General features: G+C 41.0%; 1 protein-coding gene across 1 annotated transcript in view; it reads left to right on the plus strand.

Moving 5' to 3' along the window:
- Positions 1-23,035, plus strand: part of LOC106589815 (CUB and sushi domain-containing protein 1) — a 517,802-nt gene that overhangs the window by 390,892 nt on the left and 103,875 nt on the right. Inside the window, exon 38 of the mRNA XM_014180185.2 lies at positions 4,509-4,627. Within this exon, the coding sequence (XP_014035660.2) occupies positions 4,509-4,627 (119 nt within the window). The remainder of the gene's footprint in view (positions 1-4,508; positions 4,628-23,035) is intronic.

Consider the following 23,035-nt stretch of genomic DNA (forward strand, 5'->3'; position numbering starts at 1 on the left):
GACAAGTACAATACACACCACTACTGTGGTTGTCTAGCAGTTTCTAGCATTTTTATGTGGCATGTTGATTTATTAGTTTTTTTTTCACATGAATTTGGCTCTAGCATTTGAATGGTTTAAGCTACAAATATTATGACCTCATTCCTAAAAAGCTACAACTCTCAGGAACTCGTACCTGCCTTTTCTGATAACCCTAACCCTTCTGTTTCCCTGTCTGATAACCCTAACCCTTCTGTTTCCCTGTCTGATAACCCTAACCCTTCTGTTTCCCTGTCTGATAACCCTAACCCTTCTGTTTCCCTGTCTGATAACCCTAACCCTTCTGTTTCCCTGTCTGATAACCCTAACCCTTCTGTTTCCCTGTCTCATAACCCTAACCCTTCTGTTTCACTGTCTGATAACCCTAACCCTTCTGTTTCACTGTCTGATAACCCTAACCCTTCTGTTTCCCTGTCTGATAAACCTAACCCTTCTGTTTCCCTGTCTGATAACCCTAACCCTTCTGTTTCCCTGTCTGATAAACCTAACCCTTCTGTTTCCCTGTCTGATAACCCTAACCCTTCTGTTTCCCTGTCTCATAAACCTAACCCTTCTGTTTCCCTGTCTGATAACCCTAACCCTTCTGTTTCCCTGTCTCATAAACCTAACCCTTCTGTTTCCCTGTCTGATAACCCTAACCCTTCTGTTTCCCTGTCTGATAAACCTAACCCTTCTGTTTCCCTGTCTCATAACCCTAACCCTTCTGTTTCCCTGTCTCATAACCCTAACCCTTCTGTTTCCCTGTCTGATAACCCTAACCCTTCTGTTTCACTGTCTGATAACCCTAACCCTTCTGTTTCCCTGTCTGATAAACCTAACCCTTCTGTTTCCCTGTCTCATAACCCTAACCCTTCTGTTTCCCTGTCTGATAAACCTAACCCTTCTGTTTCCCTGTCTGATAACCCTAACCCTTCTGTTTCCCTGTCTGATAACCCTAACCCTTCTGTTTCCCTGTCTCATAACCCTAACCCTTCTGTTTCCCTGTCTCATAACCCTAACCCTTCTGTTTCCCTGTCTGATAAACCTAACCCTTCTGTTTCACTGTCTGATAACCCTAACCCTTCTGTTTCCCTGTCTGATAACCCTAACCCTTCTGTTTCCCTGTCTCATAACCCTAACCGTTCTGTTTCCCTGTCTAATGGGATGGAAACAGGGTCTCATTAAAAACACACCTAATAACTGAGGGAAATGAATTCAATGCATACTTCCTTCACACTGGAATTTGGCATTACCTAATGGAACACATCTTTGTTATTTATTGAGATGCTTAGTTTTCAGATTATTTTTATGTGACCTAATTACTTTTAAGAAGCTTTTAATAGTTGTTTAAATAAAAACGAATAATAGTGAGCGAGAGTTGCGCCTTTACCTTTTCAATGATGATAAACATCTTGGTTGCACCTCGACTCACGTTGATTGAGCGTCCTCCACTTCTTTCCTGATTACTTTTAGCAACATTTAATTAGAAGAAAAGTGCTTTATTGGTGTGTGTGCGTTGCTATTTTATACAGTTCTTCAGAAGCATGTGGAAAATGTCAGGCAACCCTGTAATAACCCTTTTTTACATCTGGCCGCCGTAAGAATTTAGTTGAATAGTCCAGTCATACAGCATCAACCGTAAGGGATCTAACCAGGAAACGTACCAACGTTTTTTAATCAGTCTTATCTTGATTAGAGATAGATTATTTCTCTCACCGCTGCATGAAGAGGAGATATTTAACACAGGGCATGACTCCTTCTGGTCACTACACAACCATACATGCTAGATTTGACGTGTTAACCCTGGAGTCCTGGCTCATTTGCCAACCTGGAATCTCCTTAATACAGTCATGGCAACGGCAACCTAATCATCCCTAGCTTTGAATTGTCTCGTTCAACCCTTCTCCTCTCCATAGCAACACTTCCCTTTACAAGTCGTTGTTGTAAATGAGAATGTCTCCTCAATCAACCGATCTGTTCAAATGAAGCTAAAACATGGCAAAAAATCTCAAGTGGCCCTTACTAATAGATTTGGACAAAACTGAGACATGCTGAGAATGTCAGGATGTTACAAATTAAAGATGTTTAGGCCAATTTAGTATGTAATCTTTGCCAATTGTCTTCTATATTAATACACATCATTGGCAGGATCTTCCTGGAAGCGTTATGCCTGATATAGCCATGCCATTTCTGCAATGTTATGCAGAATAGGGGAGAGCCAGTGTTTGTAAAGGACATCAACTGTATAATTAACCAATAAGGCACGAGGAGGTGTGGTATATGCAGTGGTGTAAAGTACTTAAGTAAAAATACTTTAAAGTATTTTGGGGTATCTGTACTTTACTTTACTATTTATATTTTTGCAAACTTTTACTTCACTACATTGTTGGCGTGTGTTGGAGTGTGCCCCTGGCTATCCGTCAATTTAAAATTAACAAGAAAATGGTGCCGTCTGGTTTTACTTTTGATACTTGAGTATATTTAAATACAAATACTTTTACTCAAGTAGTGTTTTACTGGGTGACTTTCACTTTTACTTGAGTCATTTTCTATTAAGGTATCTTTACTTTTACACAAGTATGAGAATTGAGTACTTTTTTCCACCACTGTGTATATGGCCAATATACCAGGGCTAAGAACTATTCTTATGTATGACGCAATTGCAGAGTGCCTGGATACAGCCCTTAGCCGTGGTATATTGTCCATATACCACAAACCCCCGAGGTGCCTTATTGCTATTATTAACTGGTTACCAACGTAATTAGAACAGTAAAATAAACGTTTTGTCATACCCATGGTATATATAATATACATTTTTACCTAGAGCTACGTGTACTGTAAAAGTAGATATCATTAAAGAAGAATAGCTTTGTGACTTTCTGTCAGAACAAGAGGAGCTTGTTATATTTGCATAGAGATGGTTGTCATTGACTTTTAGGTTCATCCTGAATGTTTACCGTTTGGATGACTGTGGCTGCATCTTCATGATCCTCTACTGAATCTGGCTTGTGCACGGTAGTTACAAAGTGCCACATCTAAAATGAGATTCATGCCACGTGTTTTTATCACACATCAAGATGGTGAATTTGTTATAGCTCGGGTGAGGAGACAAGTGTATTAAATGTTCGACTTTCTGGATCTTGAAGGCTGAATTCCTGCCTGGATCAGTCCGTTGTGGTTGTAGAGAAAATGTCAGATTTTTTCCCTCAAGGGTTATCATTTATCCTCTGAGAGAGAGACTATGGCCATGTGGCATTTTATTGATTTATTCTGCAGAAAAACACTTCAAATGGTTGGTATGTGTAACGTGAGTGTCAGCTAGATGGAATTGGAATTAACAAGTGGTATTGATCTAACGTTAAATAAATGTGTTAGTAGTTTGGTACAAGCCAGGGTTCTGGTGCCTTAGCATTTAAAGAAATGCCCAGTGTTTTTTTTGTGGTTCACTGTTTTTTGACCAGTTGCATACTGTACATCTCCGCTCACTCCCTCCTGAACAGGAGTACATGCTCTTTAGAATATATTGAAAGTAACTTGCTCCGAATTCTGCTGTGAATTCTCCTTGAACCAAAGCTAATGTTTAATCTCCCTAGTCTCGCCCTAGCCGCCCACAGCCATTTGGGCTTCCCTGTTTGAAACAGTCACCTACACATTAGCAGTGTGACAGTGTCTGTTGGCTTTTGTTGTGTTGGGTAATGTAGGCATCGCAGGTGAAAGTCCTTTGCTATTGATGGGTAGAAAAATAATGAGAGAGTTTTACACACACTCATAACTGCACGGTGCTACCTGCTGAGTGGTGCAATCCAAACAAGACACATTTATACAGGATCTCCTTTCATTGGCTTGACGAAGGTGGTTGTCATGGCAACATACTCTCTCACTGTCTCCTCCTGCGGTGTGTACAGTTTTAACCCACTGGAAGATGTTTTCAAGAAATGAACAAAATCACAATGTATACTTAAATAACACGGATCAGTGGGTATGCTATTTTCAGATTTTTTTAACAATACTGTTTTAGCGTTGTAAATTAAAAAGCATAGAGACAAAGGTTACACACTACAGGACGTTGTAGGACGTTGTTTCATGACGTTGTCAGTACCCTGTGCCCCTTGGTACCCGACTGTGGTTATGTATCTGCATTACCTTCCAACGACTGGGGGTTTATAACCATCCAAATGACAAATTATTTAACTATAGACAACTTAACAAACGTACAAAAATCCTATGCCATCATGACAAAACCAATAATCATCTTATCTATTTTAATAGCTATAGGCTATACCAGAGTCTGTTGACAGCATACAATAATCATATCCAATTGGCTTTGCAATACTCTCCGATGTTTTTGCCTCTTCTTGCTCCAGCTTTGAGGAATACTGTTCTCTGAAACATGAAAACAGGATCACCAATCATTCATGTGATGTGCAACATCAAGTACTTTATCTAAGCAGGCATGATGAGGCCTTTTTTTATCTCTCTGCTCCATCTAGCCGTTGGTCTCACTGCCTGTCCGGAGCCAGTGGTGCCTGCCAATGGCATCAAAACAGCAGACAGGTACATGGTCAATGAGGTGGTGTCATTCAGCTGTGAACCAGGATACATGCTGCAGGTGAGAGCTGTACTGTGTTCCCACTGCTGTGTCAACATGCTGCTAAGCTTCATCCCCTTAGTCAATGTGTAAAGATGTGTGCTGGGTCGCATGTCTAATATGTAAAGTCAACTCAGCAACTCAGCAAACTGGGATTTGTCTTTGAGTTCAGTGTGCTGAGAAACCCCCTACTTTCACATTATAGAGAGAAACCCCCTACCTTTACATTATAGAGAAAAAAACCCTACCTTCACATTATAGAGAGAAATCACCTACCTTTACATTATAGAGAGAAACCCCGTACCTTCACATTATAGAGAGAAACCCCCTACCTTTACATTTTAGAGAGAAACCCCCTACCTTTACATTATAGAGAGAAACCCCCTACCTTCACATTAAAGAGAGAAACCCCCTACCTGTACATCTGAGAGAGAAACCCCCTACCTTCACATTATAGAGAGAAACCCCCTACCTTCACATTATAGAGAGAAACATCCTACCTTCACATCATAGAGAGAAACCCCCTACCTTCACATTATAGAGAGAAACCCCCTACCTTCACATTATAGAGAGAAACCACCTACCTTTACATTATAGAGAGAAACCCCCTACCTTCACATTATAGAGAGAAACCCCCTACCTTCACATTATAGAGAGAAACCCCCTACCTTTACATCTGAGAGAGAAACCCCCTACCTTCACATTATAGAGAGAAACCACCTACCTTCACATTATAGAGAGAAACCCCTACCTTCACATTATAGAGAGAAACCCCCTACCTTTACATCTGAGAGAAACCCCCTACCTTCACATATAGGGAAACCCCCTACCTTTGCCCTACCTTCACATTATAGAGAGAAACCCCCTACCTTCACATTATAGAGAGAAACCCCCTACCTTCACATTATAGGGAGAACCCCCTACCTTCACATTATAGAGAAACACCCTACCTTCACATCTGAGAGAGAAACCCCCTACCTTTACATTATAGAGAGAAACCCCCTACCTTCACATTATAGAGAGAAACCCCCTACCTTTACATTATAGAGAGAAACCCCCTACCTTTACATTATAGAGAGAAACCCCCTACCCTCACATTACAGAGAGAAACCCACTACCTTCACATTATAGAGAGAAACACCCTACCTTTACATCTGAGAGAGAAACCCCTTACCTTCACATTATAGAGAGAAGCACCCTACCTTTACATTATAGAGAGAAACCCCCTACCTTTACATTATAGAGAGAAACCCCCTACCTTCACATTATAGAGAGAAACCCCCTACCTTCACATTATAGAGAGAAACACCCTACCCTCACATTATAGAGAGAAACACCCTACCTTTACATCTGAGAGAGAAACCCCCTACCTTCACATTATAGAGAGAAACACCCTACCTTTACATCTGAGAGAGAAACCCCCTACCTTCACAATATAGAGAGAAACACCCTACCTTTACATTATAGAGAGAAACCCCCTACCTTTACATTATAGAGAGAAACCCCCTACCTTCACATTATAGAGAGAAACCCCCTACTTTTACATTATAGAGAGAAACCCCCTACTTTCACATTATAGAGAGAAACCACCTACCTTTACATTATAGAGAGAAACCCCCTACCTTCACATTATAGAGAGAAACCCCCTACCTTCACATTATAGAGAGAAACACCCTACCTTTACATCTGAGAGAGAAACCCCCTACCTTTACATTATAGAGAGAAACACCCTACCTTTACATTATAGAGAGAAACCCCCTACCTTCACATTATAGAGAGAAACCCCCTACCTTCACATTATAGAGAGAAACCCCCTGCCTTCACATTATAGAGAGAAACACCCTACCTTTACATCTGAGAGAGAAACCAACTACCTTTACATTATAGAGAGAAACCCCCTACCGTCACATTATAGAGAGAAACCCCCTACCTTTACATTATAGAGAGAAACCCCTACCTTTACATCTGAGAGAGAAACCCCTACCTTTACATTATAGAGAGAAACCCCTACCTTTACATTATAGAGAGAAACCCTCTACCTTTACATCCAGAGAGAGAAACCCCCTACCTTTACATTGAGAGAGAAACCCCCTACCTTTACATTATAGAGAGAAACCCCCTACCTTTACATTATAGAGAGAAACCCTCTACCTTTACATCTGAGAGAGAAACCCCCTACCTTTACATTATAGAGAGAAAGCCCCTACCTTTACATTATAGAGAGAAACCCCCTACCTTTACATTATAGAGAGAAACCCTCTACCTTTACATCTTAGAGAGAAACCCCCTACCTTTACATTATAGAGAGAAACCCCTACCTTTACATTAAGAAACCCCTAATTATAGAGAGAAACCCCCTACCTTCACATTATAGAGAGAAACACCCTACCTGTACATTATAGAGAGAAACCCCCTACCTTCACTAATAGAGAGAAACCCCTACTTTCACATTATAGAGAGAAACACCCTACCTTCACATTATAGAGAGAAACCCCCTACGTTCACATTATAGAGAGAAACCCCCTAGCTTCACATTATAGAGAGAAACACCCTACCTTTACATTATACAGAGAAACCCCCTACCTTCACATTATGGAGAGAAACACCCTACCTTTACATTATAGAGAGAAACCCCCTACCTTTACATCTGAGAGAGAAACCCCTACCTGTACATTATAGAGAGAAACCCCCTACCTTCACATTAAAGAGAGAAACCCCCTACCTTTACATCTGAGAGAGAAACCCCCTACCTGTATATTATAGAGAGAAACACCCTACCTTTACATCTGAGTGAGAAACACCCTACCTTCACATTATAGAGAGAAACCCCCTACCTTTACATTATAGAGAGAAACCCCCTACCTTCACATTAAAGAGAGAAACCCCCTACCTTTACATCTGAGAGAGAAACCCCCTACCTTCACATTATAGAGAGAAACCCCCTACCTTCACATTATAGAGAGAAACCCCCTACCTTTACATCTGAGAGAGAAACCCCCCTACCTTTACATTATAGATAGAAACACCCTACCTTTACATCTGAGAGAGAAACCCCCTACCTGTACATTATAGAGAGAAACACCCTACCTTTACATCTGATAGAGAAACCCCCTACCTTCACATTATAGAGAGAAACCCCTACCTTTACATTATAGAGAGAAACCCCCTACCTTCACATTATAGAGAGAAACCCCCTACCTTTACATTATAGAGAGAAACCCCCTACCTTTACATTATAGAGGGAAACCCCCTACCCTCACATTATAGAGAGAAACCCCCTACCTTCACATTATAGAGAGAAACCCCCTACCTTTACATTATAGAGAGAAACCCCCTACCTTTACATCTGAGAGAAACCCCCTACCTTTACATTATAGAGAGAAACCCCCTACCTTCACATTATAGAGAGAAACCCCCTACCTTCACATTATAGAGAGAAACCCCCTACCTTCACATTATAGAGAGAAACCACCTACCTTTACATTATAGAGAGAAACCCCTAACTTCACATTATAGAGAGAAACCCCCTACCTTCACATTATAGAGAGAAACCCCCTACCTTTACATCTATGAGAGAAACCCCCTACCTTCACATTATAGAGAGAAACCCCCTACCTTCACATTATAGAGAGAAACCCCTACCTTCACATTATAGAGAAAACACCCTACCTTCACATCTGAGAGAGAAACCCCCTACCTTTACATTATAGAGAGAAACCCCCTACCTTCACATTATAGAGAGAAACCCCCTACCTTTACATCTGAGAGAGAAACCCCCTACCATCACATTATTGAGAGAAACCCCCTACCTTCACATTATAGAGAGAAACCCCTACCTTTACATTGAGAGAGACCCCCTACCTGTACATTATAGAGAGAAACACCCTACCTTTACATCTGAGAGAGCCCCCTACCTTCACATTATAGAGAGAAACCCCTACCTTTACATTATAGAGAGAAACCCCTACCTTCACATTATAGAGAGAAACCCCTACCTTTACATCTGAGAGAGAAACCCCCTACCTTCACATTATAGAGAGAAACCCCCTACCTTCACATTATAGAGAGAAACACCCTACCTTTACATCTGAGAGAGAAACCCCCTACCTGTACATTATAGAGAGAAACCCCTACCTTTACATTAAAGAGAGAAACCCCTACCTTTACATCTGAGAGAAACCCCTACCTGTACATTATGAGAGAGAAACACCCTACCTTTACATCTGGAGAGAAACCCCCTACCTTCACATTATAGAGAGAAACCCCTACCTTTACATTATAGAGAGAAACCCCCTACCTTCACATTATAGAGAGAAACCCCCTACCTTTACATTATAGAGAGAAACCCCTACCTTCACATTATAGAGAGAAACCCCCTACCTTCACATTATAGAGAGAAACACCCTACCTTTACATCTGAGAGAGAAACCCCCTACCTTTACATTATAGAGAGAAACACCCTACCTTTACATTATACAGAGAAACCCCCTACCTTCACATTATAGAGAGAAACACCCTACCTTCACATTATAGAGAGAAACACCCTACCTTCACATTATAGAGAGAAACACCCAACCTTTACATCTGAGAGAGAAACCCACTACCTTTACATTATAGAGAGAAACCCCCTACCTTAACATTATAGAGAGAAACCCCCTAACTTTACATCTGAGAGAGAAACCCCCTATCTTCACATTATAGAGAGAAACCCCCTACCTTTACATTATAGAGAGAAACCCCCTACTTTCACATTATAGAGAGAAACCCCCTACCTTAACATTATAGAGAGAAACCCCTACCTTTACATCTGAGAGAGAAACCCCCTACCTTCACATTATAGAGAGAAACCCCCTACCTTTACATTATAGAGAGAAACCCCCTACTTTCACATTATAGAGAGAAACCACCTACCTTTACATTATAGAGAGAAACCCCCTACCTTCACATTATAGAGAGAAACCCCACCTTCACATTATAGAGAGAAACACCCTACCTTTACATCTGAGAGAGAAACCCCCTACCTTTACATTATAGAGAGAAACACCCTACCTTTACATTATAGAGAGAAACCCCCTACCTTCACATTATAGAGAGAAACACCCTACCTTTACATCTGAGAGAGAAACCAACTACCTTTACATTATAGAGAGAAACCCCCTACCTTCACATTATAGAGAGAAACCCCCTACCTTTACATCTGAGAGAGAAACCCCCTACCTGTACATTATAGAGAGAAACCCCCTACCTTCACATTAAAGAGAGAAACCCCCTACCTTTACATCTGAGAGAGAAACCCCCTACCTGTATATTATAGAGAGAAACACCCTACCTTTACATCTGAGAGAGAAACCCCCTACCTTCACATTATAGAGAGAAACCCCTACCTTTACATTATAGAGAGAAACCCCCTACTTTCACATTATAGAGAGAAACCACCTACCTTTACATGATAGAGAAAATCCCCTACCTTCACATTATAGAGAGAAACCCCCTAACTTCACATTATAGAGAGAAACACCCTACCTTTACATCTGAGAGAGAAACCCCCTACCTTTACATTATAGAGAGAAACACCCTACCTTTACATTATACAGAGAAACCCCCTACCTTCACATTATAGAGAGAAACACCCTACCTTCACATTGAGAGAGAAACACCCTACCTTCACATTATAGAGAGAAACCCCCAACCTTTACATTTGAGAGAGAAACCCCCTACCTTTACATTATAGAGAGAAACCCCCTACCTTAACATTATAGAGAGAAACCCCTACCTTTACATTTGAGAGAGAAACCCCTACCTTCACATTATAGAGAGAAACCCCTACCTTCACATTATAGAGAGAAACCCCCTACCTTTACATTATAGAGAGAAACCCCCTACCTTAACATTATAGAGAGAAACCCCCTACCTTCACATCTTAGAGAGAAACCCCCCTACCTTCACATTATAGAGAGAAACCCCCTACCTTCACATTATAGAGAGAAACCCCCTACCTTTCACATTATAGAGAGAAACCACCTACCTTTACATTATAGAGAGAAACCCCTACCTTCACATTATAGAGAGAAACCCCCTACCTTCACATTATAGAGAGAAACACCCTACCTTTACATCTGGAGAGAGAAACCCCTACCTTTACATTATAGAGAGAAACCCCCTACCTTTACATTATAGAGAGAAACCCCTACCTTCACATTATAGAGAGAAACACCCTACCTTTACATCTGTGAGAGAAACCCCCTACCTTTCACATTATAGAGAGAAACCCCTACCTTCACATTATAGAGAGAAACCCCCTACCTTTACATTAGAGAGAGAAACCCCTACCTTCACATTATAGAGAGAAACCCCTACCTTCACATTATAGAGAGAAACCCCTACCTTTACATCTGAGAGAGAAACCCCCTACCTTTACATTATAGAGAGAAACACCCTACCTTACATCTGAGAGAGAAACCCCTACCTTTACATTATAGAGAGAAACCCCCTACCTTTACATTATAGAGAGAAACCCCCTACCTTCACATTATAGAGAGAAACCCCCTACCTTTACATTATAGAGAGAAACCCCCTACCTTACATTATAGAGAGAAACCCCTACCTTCACATTATAGAGAGAAACACCCTACCTTTACATTATGAGAGAAACCCCCTACCTTACATTATAGAGAGAAACCCCCTACCTTTACATTATAGAGAGAAACCCCTACCTTCACATTTTAGAGAGAACCCCCTACCTTTACATCTGAGAGAAAGCCCCTACCTTTACATTATAGAGAGAAACCCCCTACCTTCACATTATAGAGAGAACCCCCTACCTTTACATTGAGAGCCCCCTACCTTTACATTATAGAGAGAAACACCCTACCTTTACATTTGAGAGAGAAACCCCTACCTTCACATTATGAGAGAAACCCCCTACCTTTACATTATAGAGAGAAACCCCTACCTTCACATTATAGAGAGAAACCCCCTACCTTTACATCAGAGAGAGAAACCCCCTACCTTTACATTATAGAGAGAAACCCCCTACCTTCACATTATAGAGAGAAACCCCTACCTTTACATCTGAGAGAGAAACCCCCTACCTTTACATTATAGAGAGAAACCCCTACCTTTACATTATAGAGAGAAACCCCCCTACCTTTCACATTATAGAGAGAAACCCCCTACCTTTACATTATAGAGAGAAACCCCCTACCTTTACATTATAGAGAGAAACCCCTACCTTCACATTATAGAGAGAAACACCCCTACCTTTACATTATAGAGAGAAACCCCCTACCTTTACATTATAGAGAGAAACACCCTACCTTTACATTATAGAGAGAAACCCCCTACCTTCACATTATAGAGAGAAACCCCCTACCTTTACATTATAGAGAGAAACCCCTACCTTTACATTATAGAGAGAAACCCCCTACCTTCACATTATAGAGAGAAACCCCCTACCTTTACATTATAGAGAGAAACCCCCTACCTTTACATTATAGAGAGAAACCCCCTACCTTTCACATTATAGAGAGAAACCCCCTACCTTTACATTATGAGAGAGCCCCTACCTTTCCATAGAAACCCCTACCTTTACATTATAGAGAGAAACCCCCTACCTTTACATTATAGAGAGAAACCCCCTACCTTCACATTATAGAGAGAAACCCCCTACCTTCACATTATAGAGAGAAACCCCTACCTTTACATCTGAGAGAGAAACCCCCTACCTTTACATTATAGAGAGAACCCCCTACCTTCACATTATAGAGAGAAACCCCCTACCTTTACATTATAGAGAGAAACCCCCTACCTTTACATTATAGAGAGAAACCCCCTACCTTTACATTATAGAGAGAAACCCCCTACCTTTACATCTGAGAGAGAAACCCCTACCTTCACATTATAGAGAGAAACCCCCTACCTTTACATTATAGAGAGAAACCCCCTACCTTCACATTATAGAGAGAAACCCCTACCTTTACATTATAGAGAGAAACCCACCTACCTTTACATCTATAGAGAGAAACCCCCTACCTTCACATTATAGAGAGAAACCCCCTACCTTTACATTATAGAGAGAAACCCCCTACCTTCACATTATAGAGAGAACACCCCTACCTTTACATTATAGAGAGAAACCCCCTACCTTCACATTATAGAGAGAAACCCCCTACCTTCACATTATAGAGAGAAACACCCCTACCTTTACATTATAGAGAGAAACCCCCTACCTTCACATTATAGAGAGAAACCCCCTACCTTCACATTATAGAGAGAAACCCCCTACCTTCACATTATAGAGAGAACAACCCCTACCTTTACATCTGAGAGAGAAACCCCCTACCTTTACATTATAGAGAGAAACCCCTACCTTCACATTATAGAGAGAAACCCCCTACCTTTACATTATAGAGAGAAACCCCTACCTTTACATTATAGAGAGAAACCCCCTACCTTTACATTAGAGAGAGAAACCCCCTACCTTCACATTATAGAGAGAACCCCCTACCTTTACATTTTAGAGAGAAACCCCCTACCTTCACATTATAGAGAGAAACCCCCTACCTTCACATTATAGAGAGAAACCCCCTACCTTTACATTATAGAGAGAAACCCCCTACCTTTACATCTTAGAGAGAAACCCCTACCTTCACATTATAGAGAGAAACCCCCTACCTTCACATTATAGAGAGAAACCCCCTACCTTTACATTATAGAGAGAAACCCCCTACCTTTACATCTAGAGAGAAACCCCCTACCTTTACACTTATAGAGAGAAACCCCCTACCTTCACATCTGAGAGAGAAACCCCTACCTTTACATTATAGAGAGAAACCCCCTACCTTTACATTATAGAGAGAACCCCCTACCTTTACATTGTAGAGAGAAACCCCCTACCTTTACATTATGAGAGAGAAACCCCCTACCTTTACATTTTAGAGAGAAACCCCCTACCTTCACATTATAGAGAGAAACCCCTACCTTCACATTATAGAGAGAAACCCCTACCTTTACATTATAGAGAGAAACCCCCTACCTTCACATTATAGAGAGAAACCCCCTACCTTCACATTATAGAGAGAAACACCCTACCTTTACATTATAGAGAGAAACCCCCTACCTTTACATCTGAGAGAGAAACCCCTACCTTTACATTATAGAGAGAAACCCCCTACCTTCACATTAAAGAGAGAAACCCCCTACCTTTACATCTGAGAGAAACCCCTACCTTTACATTATAGAGAGAAACACCCTACCTTTACATCTGAGAGAGAACCCCTACCTTCACATTATAGAGAGAAACCCCCTACCTTTACATTATAGAGAGAAACCCCTACCTTCACATTATAGAGAGAAACCCCCTACCTTTACATTATAGAGAGAACCCCCTACCTTTACATTTTAGAGAGAAACCCCCTACCTTCACATTATAGAGAGAACCCCCTCAGAACCCCTACCTTTACATTATGAGAGAGAAACCCCTACCTTCACATCTAGAGAGAAACCCCCTACCTTTACATTATAGAGAGAAACACCCTACCTTTACATTATAGAGAGAACCCCCTACCTTCACATTATAGAGAGAAACCCCCTACCTTTACATTATAGAGAGAAACACCCTACCTTTACATCTGAGAGAGAAACCACCTACCTTTACATTATAGAGAGAAACCCCCTACCTTCACATTATAGAGAGAAACCCCCTACCTTTACATTATAGAGAGAAACCCCCTACCTTTACATCTGAGAGAGAAACCCCTACCTTTACATTATAGAGAGAAACCCCTACCTTTACATTATAGAGAGAACCCCCTACCTTTACATTATAGAGAGAAACCCCCTACCTTTACATTATAGAGAGAAACCCCCTACCTTTACATTATAGAGAGAAACCCCCTACCTTTACATTTTAGAGAGAAACCCCCTACCTTTACATTATAGAGAGAAACCCCCTACCTTTACATTATAGAGAGAACCCCCTACCTTTACATTATAGAGAGAAACCCCTACCTTCACATTATGGAGAGAAACCCCCTACCTTTACATTAGAGAGAGAAACCCCTACCTTCACATTATAGAGAGAAACCCCCTACCTTCACATTATAGAGAGAAACACCCTACCTTACATTAAGGACCCTTTCATAGAGAAACCCCCTACCTTCACATTATAGAGAGACCCCTACCTTTCACATTATAGAGAGAAACCCCCTACCTTTACATTATAGAGAGAACCCCCTACCTTCACATTATAGAGAGAAACACCCTACCTTTACATTATAGAGAGAAACCCCTACCTTCACATCTATAGAGAGAAACCCCCTACCTTTACATTATAGAGAGAAACCCCTACCTTCACATCTATAGAGAGAAACCCACTACCTTTACATTATAGAGAGAAACCCCCTACCTTCACATTATAGAGAGAAAACCCCTACCTTTACATTATAGAGAGAAACCCCTACCTTTACATCTGAGAGAGAAACCCCTACCTTTACATTATAGAGAGAAACCCCCTACCTTCACATTATGAGAGAGAACCCCCTACCTTTACATTATAGAGAGAAACCCCTACCTTTACATTATAGAGAGAAACCCCTACCTTTACATTATAGAGAGAAAGCCCCCTACCTTTACATCTGAGAGAGAAACCCCCTACCTTTACATTATAGAGAGAAACCCCCTACCTTTACATTATAGAGAGAACCCCCCTACCTTTACATTATAGAGAGAAACCCCCCTACCTTTACATTATAGAGAGAAACCCCTACCTTTACATTATAGAGAGAAACCCCCTACCTTTACATCTGAGAGAGAAACCCCCTACCTTTACATTATAGAGAGAAACCCCTACCTTCACATTATAGAGAGAAACCCCTACCTTTACATTATAGAGAGAAACCCCCTACCTTCACATTATAGAGAGAAACACCCTACCTTTACATTATAGAGAGAAACCCCCTACCTTTACATCTGAGAGAGAAACCCCCTACCTGTACATTATAGAGAGAAACCCCCTACCTTCACATTATAGAGAGAAACCCCCTACCTTTACATCTGTAGAGAGAAACCCCTACCTTTACATTATAGAGAGAAACCCCTACCTTTACATCTGAGAGAGAAACCCCCTACCTTCACATTATAGAGAGAAACCCCCTACCTTTACATTATAGAGAGAAACCCCCTACCTTCACATTATAGAGAGAAACACCCTACCTTTACATTATAGAGAGAAACCCCTACCTTTACATCTGAGAGAGAACCCCCTACCTTTACATTATAGAGAGAAACCCCCTACCTTCACATTATAGAGAGAAACCCCCTACCTTTACATTTGGAGAGAAACCCCCTACCTTTACATTATAGAGAGAAACACCCTACCTTTACATCTGAGAGAAACCACCCCCTACCTTTACATTATAGAGAGAAACCCCTACCTTTACATTATAGAGAGAAACCCCCTACCTTTACATTATAGAGAGAAACCCCTACCTTTACATTATAGAGAGAAACCCCTACCTTTACATTTCAGAGAGAAACCCCTACCTTTACATTATGAGAGAGAAACCCCTACCTTCACATTATAGAGAGAAACCCCTACCTTTACATCTGTAGAGAGAAACCCCTACCTGTACATTATAGAGAGAAACCCCTACCTTTACATTATAGAGAGAACCCCCCTACCTTCACATTATAGAGAGAAACCCCTACCTTTACATTATAGAGAGAAACCCCCTACCTTTACATCTGAGAGAGAACCCCTACCTTTACATTATAGAGAGAACCCCCTACCTTCACATTATAGAGAGAAACCCCTACCTTTACATTATGAGAGAAACCCCCTACCTTCACATTATAGAGAGAAACCCCTACCTTTACATTATAGAGAGAAACCCCTACCTTTACATCTGAGAGAGACCCCTACCTTTACATTATAGAGAGACCCCCTACCTTCACATTATAGAGAGAACCCCCTACCTTCACATTATAGAGAGAAACCCCCTACCTTCACATTATAGAGAGAACCCCCTACCTTTACATTATAGAGAGAAACCCCTACCTTTACATCTGAGAGAGAGAAACCCCTACCTTTACATTATAGAGAGAAACCCCTACCTTCACATTATAGAGAGAAACCCCCTACCTTTACATTATAGAGAGAAACCCCTACCTTCACATTATAGAGAGAAACCCCCTACCTTCACATTATAGAGAGAAACCCCCTACCTTTACATCTAGAGAGAAACCCCCTACCTTTACATTATAGAGAGAAACCCCCTACCTTTACATTATAGAGAGAAACCCCCTACCTTCACATTATAGAGAGAAACCCCTACCTTACATTATAGAGAGAAACCCCTACCTTCACATTATAGAGAGAAACCCCCTACCTTTACATCTGAGAGAGAAACCCCCTACCTTTACATTATAGAGAGAAACCCCCTACCTTTACATTATAGAGAGAAACCCCTACCTTTACATTAGAGAGAAACCCCCTACCTTTACATTATAGAGAGAAACACCCTACCTTTACATCTGAGAGAGAAACCCCTACCTTCACATTATGAGAGAGCCGAGAAACCCCTACCTTCACATTATAGAGAGAAACCCCCTACCTTTCACATTATAGAGAGAAACCCCCTACCTTTACATTGAGAGAGACCCCCTACCTTCACATTATAGAGAGAAACCCCCTACCTTCACATTATAGAGAGAAACCCCTACCTTCCATCTGAGAGAAACCCCCTACCTTCACATTATAGAGAGAAACACCCTACCTTTACATTATAGAGAGAAACCCCTACCTTCACATTATAGAGAGAAACCCCCTACCTTCACATTATAGAGAGAAACCCCCTACCTTCACATTATACCTACCTTTACATCTGAGAGAGAAACCAACTACCTTTACATTATAGAGAGAAACCCCTACCTTCACATTATAGAGAGAAACCCCCTACCTTTACATTATAGAGAGAAACCCCCTACCTTTACATCTGAGAGAGAAACCCCTACCTTTACATTATAGAGAGAATCCCCCTACCTTCACATTATAGAGAGAAACCCCCTACCTTTACATTATAGAGAGAAACCCCTACCTTTACATTATAGAGAGAAACCCCCTACCTTTACATTATAGAGAGAAACCCCTACCTTTACATCTAGAGAGAAACCCCCTACCTTTACATTATAGAGAGAAACCCCCTACCTTTACATTATAGAGAGAAACCCCCTACCTTTACATTATAGAGAGAAACCCCCTACCTTTACATTATAGAGAGAAACCCCTACCTTCACATTATAGAGAGAAACCCCCTACCTTCACATTATAGAGAGAAACACCCTACCTTCACATTATAGAGAGAAACCCCCTACCTTCACATTATAGAGAGAAACCCCCTACCTTCACATTATAGAGAGAAACACCCTACCTTCACATTATAGAGAGAACCCCCTACCTTCACATTATAGAGAGAAACCCCTACCTTTACATTATAGAGAGAAACCCCTACCTTCACATTATAGAGAGAAACCCCTACCTTCACATTATAGAGAGAAACCCCTACCTTTACATCTATAGAGAGAAACCCCTACCTTTACATTATAGAGAGAAACCCCCTACCTTCACATTATAGAGAGAAACCCCTACCTTTACATTATAGAGAGAAACCCCCTACCTTCACATTATAGAGAGAAACACCCTACCTTCACATTATAGAGAGAAACCCCCTTCACATTATGAGAGAGAAACCCCTACCTTTACATTATAGAGAGAAACCCCTACCTTTACATTATAGAGAGAAACCCCTACCTTTACATCTGAGAGAGACCCCCCTACCTTTACATTATAGAGAGAAACCCCTACCTTTACATCATGGAGAGAAACCCCCTACCTTTCATTATAGAGAGAAACCCCTACCTTACATTATAGAGAGAAACCCCCTACCTTTACATTATAGAGAGAAACCCCCTACCTTTACATTATAGAGAGAAACCCCCTACCTTCACATTATAGAGAGAAACCCCCTACCTTTACATTATAGAGAGAAACCCCCTACCTTTACATTTGAGAGAGAAACCCCTACCTTTACATTATAGAGAGAACCCCCTACCTTTACATTATAGAGAGAAACCCCCTACCTTTACATTATAGAGAGAAACCCCTACCTTTACATTATAGAGAGAAACCCCTACCTTTACATTATAGAGAGAAACCCCTACCTTCACATTATAGAGAGAAACCCCTACCTTTACATCTGAGAGAGAAACCCCCTACCTTTACATTATAGAGAGAAACCCCCTACCTTTACATTATAGAGAGAAACCCCCTACCTTTACATTATAGAGAGAAACCCCCTACCTTTACATTATAGAGAGAAACCCCCTACCTTCACATTATAGAGAGAAACCCCTACCTTCACATTATAGAGAGAACCCCCTACCTTTACATTATAGAGAGAAACCCCTACCTTCACATTATAGAGAGAAACCCCCTACCTTTACATCTGAGAGAGAAACCCCTACCTTTACATTATAGAGAGAAACCCCCTACCTTCACATTTGAGAAACCCCTACCTTTACATTATAGAGAGAAACCCCTACCTTTACATCTGAGAGAGAAACCCCTACCTTTACATTATAGAGAGAAACCCCCTACCTTCACATTATAGAGAGAAACCCCCTACCTTTACATTATAGAGAGAAACCCCTACCTTTACATTATAGAGAGAAACCCCCTACCTTTACATCTATAGAGAGAAACCCCCTACCTTCACATTATGAGAGAGAAACCCCCTACCTTTACATTATAGAGAGAAACCCCTACCTTTACATTATAGAGAGAAACCCCCTACCTTCACATTATAGAGAGAAACCCCTACCTTCACATTATAGAGAGAAACACCCCTACCTTTACATCTGAGAGAGAAACCCACTACCTTTACATTATAGAGAGAACCCCCTACCTTCACATTATAGAGAGAAACCCCTACCTTCACATTATAGAGAGAAACCCCCTACCTTTACATCTGAGAGAGAAACCCCCTACCTTTACATTATAGAGAGAAACCCCCTACCTTCACATTATAGAGAGAAACCCCCTACCTTTACATTATAGAGAGAAACCCCCTACCTTTACATCTGAGAGAGAAACCCCCTACCTTTACATTATAGAGAGAAACCCCCTACCTTTACATTATAGAGAGAAACCCCCTACCTTTACATTATAGAGAGAACCCCCTACCTTTACATCTGAGAGAAACCCCCTACCTTTACATTATAGAGAGAAACCCCTACCTTCACATTATAGAGAGACACCCTACCTTTACATTATAGAGAGAAACCCCCTACCTTCACATTATAGAGAGAAACCCCTACCTTCACATTATAGAGAGAAACCCCCTACCTTCACATTATAGAGAGAAACACCCTACCTTCACATTATAGAGAGAAACACCCTACCTTTACATTATAGAGAGAAACCCCCTACCTTTACATCTGAGAGAGAAACCCCTACCTGTACATTATAGAGAGAAACCCCCTACCTTCACATTAAAGAGAGAAACCCCCTACCTTTACATCTGAGAGAGAAACCCCCTACCTGTATATTATAGAGAGAAACACCCTACCTTTACATCTGAGAGAGAAACCCCTACCTTCACATTATAGAGAGAAACCCCCTACCTTTACATTATAGAGAGAAACCCCTACCTTTACATTATAGAGAGAAACCCCCTACTTTCACATTATAGAGAGAAACCACCTACCTTTACATTATAGAGAGAAACCCCCTACCTTCACATTATAGAGAGAAACCCCCTACCTTCACATTATAGAGAGAAACACCCTACCTTTACATCTGAGAGAGAAACCCCCTACCTTTACATTATAGAGAGAAACACCCTACCTTTACATTATACAGAGAAACCCCTACCTTCACATTATAGAGAGAAACCCCTACCTTCACATTATAGAGAGAAACCCCCTACCTTCACATTATAGAGAGAAACACCCTACCTTTACATCTGAGAGAGAAACCACCTACCTTTACATTATAGAGAGAAACCCCCTACCTTCACATTATAGAGAGAAACCCCCTACCTTTACATTATAGAGAGAAACCCCTACCTTCACATTATGAGAGAGAAACCCCTACCTTTACATTATAGAGAGAAACCCCTACCTTCACATTATAGAGAGAAACCCCCTACCTTTACATTATAGAGAGAAACCCCTACCTTTACATCTAGAGAGAAACCCCTACCTTTACATTATAGAGAGAAACCCCCTACCTTTACATTATAGAGAGAAACCCTCTACCTTTACATCATGAGAGAGAAACCCCCTACCTTCACATTATAGAGAGAAACCCCCTACCTTTACATTATAGAGAGAAACCCCCTACCTTTACATTATAGAGAGAAACCCCTACCTTTACATTATAGAGAGAAACCCCCTACCTTCACATTTTAGAGAGAAACCCCCTACCTTCACATTATAGAGAGAAACCCCTACCTTTACATTATAGAGAGAAACCCCTACCTTCACATTATAGAGAGAAACCCCCTACCTTTACATTATAGAGAGAAACCCCCTACCTTCACATTATAGAGAGAAACCCCTACCTTCACATTATAGAGAGAAACACCCCTACCTGTACATTATAGAGAGAAACCCCTACCTTCACATCATAGAGAGAAACCCCCTACCTTCACATTATAGAGAGAAACACCCTACCTTTACATTATAGAGAGAAACCCCTACCTTCACATTATAGAGAGAAACACCCTACCTTTACATTATAGAGAGAAACCCCCTACCTTTACATGTTAGAGAGAAACCCCCTACCTTTACATTATAGAGAGAAACCCCCTACCTTCACATTATAGAGAGAAACCCCCTACCTTTACATTATAGAGAGAAACCCCCTACCTTTACATCTGAGAGAGAAACCCCTACCTTTACATTATAGAGAGAAACCCCCTACCTTCACATTATAGAGAGAAACCCCTACCTTTACATTATAGAGAGAAACCCCCTACCTTTACATTATAGAGAGAAACCCCCTACCTTTACATTATAGAGAGAAACCCTCTACCTTTACATCTGAGAGAGAAACCCCCTACCTTTACATTATAGAGAGAAACCCCCTACCTTTACATTATAGAGAGAAACCCCCTACCTTTACATTATAGAGAGAAACCCCCTACCTTTACATTATAGAGAGAAACCCCCTACCTTCACATTATAGAGAGAAACCCTCTACCTTTACATCTGAGAGAGAAACCCCCTACCTTTACATCATAGAGAGAAACCCCCTACCTTTACATCTGAGAGAGAAACCCCCTACCTTCACATTATAGAGAGAAACCACCTACCTTTACATTATAGAGAGAAACCCCCTAACTTCACATTATAGAGAGAAACCCCCTACCTTCACATTATAGAGAGAAACCCCCTACCTTTACATCTGAGAGAGAAACCCCTACCTTCACATTATAGAGAGAAACCCCCTACCTTTACATTATAGAGAGAAACCCCCTACCTTCACATTATAGAGAGAAACCCCCTACCTTCACATTATAGAGAGAACACCCTAACTTTACATCTGAGAGAGAACCCCCTACCTTTACATTATAGAGAGAAACCCCCTACCTTCACATTATAGAGAGAAACCCCTACCTTTACATTATAGAGAGAAACCCCTACCTTTACATTATAGAGAGAAACCCCCTACCCTCACATTATAGAGAGAAACCCCCTACCTTTACATTATAGAGAGAAACACCCCTACCCTCACATTATAGAGAGAAACCACCCTACCTTCACATTATAGAGAGAAACCCACTACCTTCACATTATAGAGAGAAACACCCTACCTTTACATCTGAGAGAGAAACCCCCTACCTTCACATTATAGAGAGAAGCACCCTACCTTTACATTATAGAGAGAAACCCCCTACCTTTACATTATAGAGAGAAACCCCTACCTTCACATTATAGAGAGAAACCCCCTACCTTCACATTATAGAGAGAAACACCCTACCCTCACATTATAGAGAGAAACCCCCTACCTTTACATCTGAGAGAGAAACCCCTACCTTTACATTATAGAGAGAAACCCCCTACCTTCACATTATAGAGAGAAACCCCCTACCTTTACATTATAGAGAGAAACCCCTACCTTTACATCTGAGAGAGAAACCCCCTACCTTTACATTATAGAGAGAAACCCCCTACCTTACATTATAGAGAGAAACCCCCTACCTTTACATTATAGAGAGAAACCCCTACCTTTACATTATAGAGAGAAACCCCCCTACCTTTACATTATAGAGAGAAACCCCCTACCTTTACATCTGAGAGAGAAACCCCTACCTTTACATTATAGAGAGAAACCCCTACCTTCACATTATAGAGAGAAACCCCCTACCT

The sequence above is a fragment of the Salmo salar genome, chromosome ssa28 (assembly GCF_905237065.1).
Source record: "Salmo salar chromosome ssa28, Ssal_v3.1, whole genome shotgun sequence".
Taxonomy (NCBI): domain Eukaryota; kingdom Metazoa; phylum Chordata; class Actinopteri; order Salmoniformes; family Salmonidae; genus Salmo; species Salmo salar.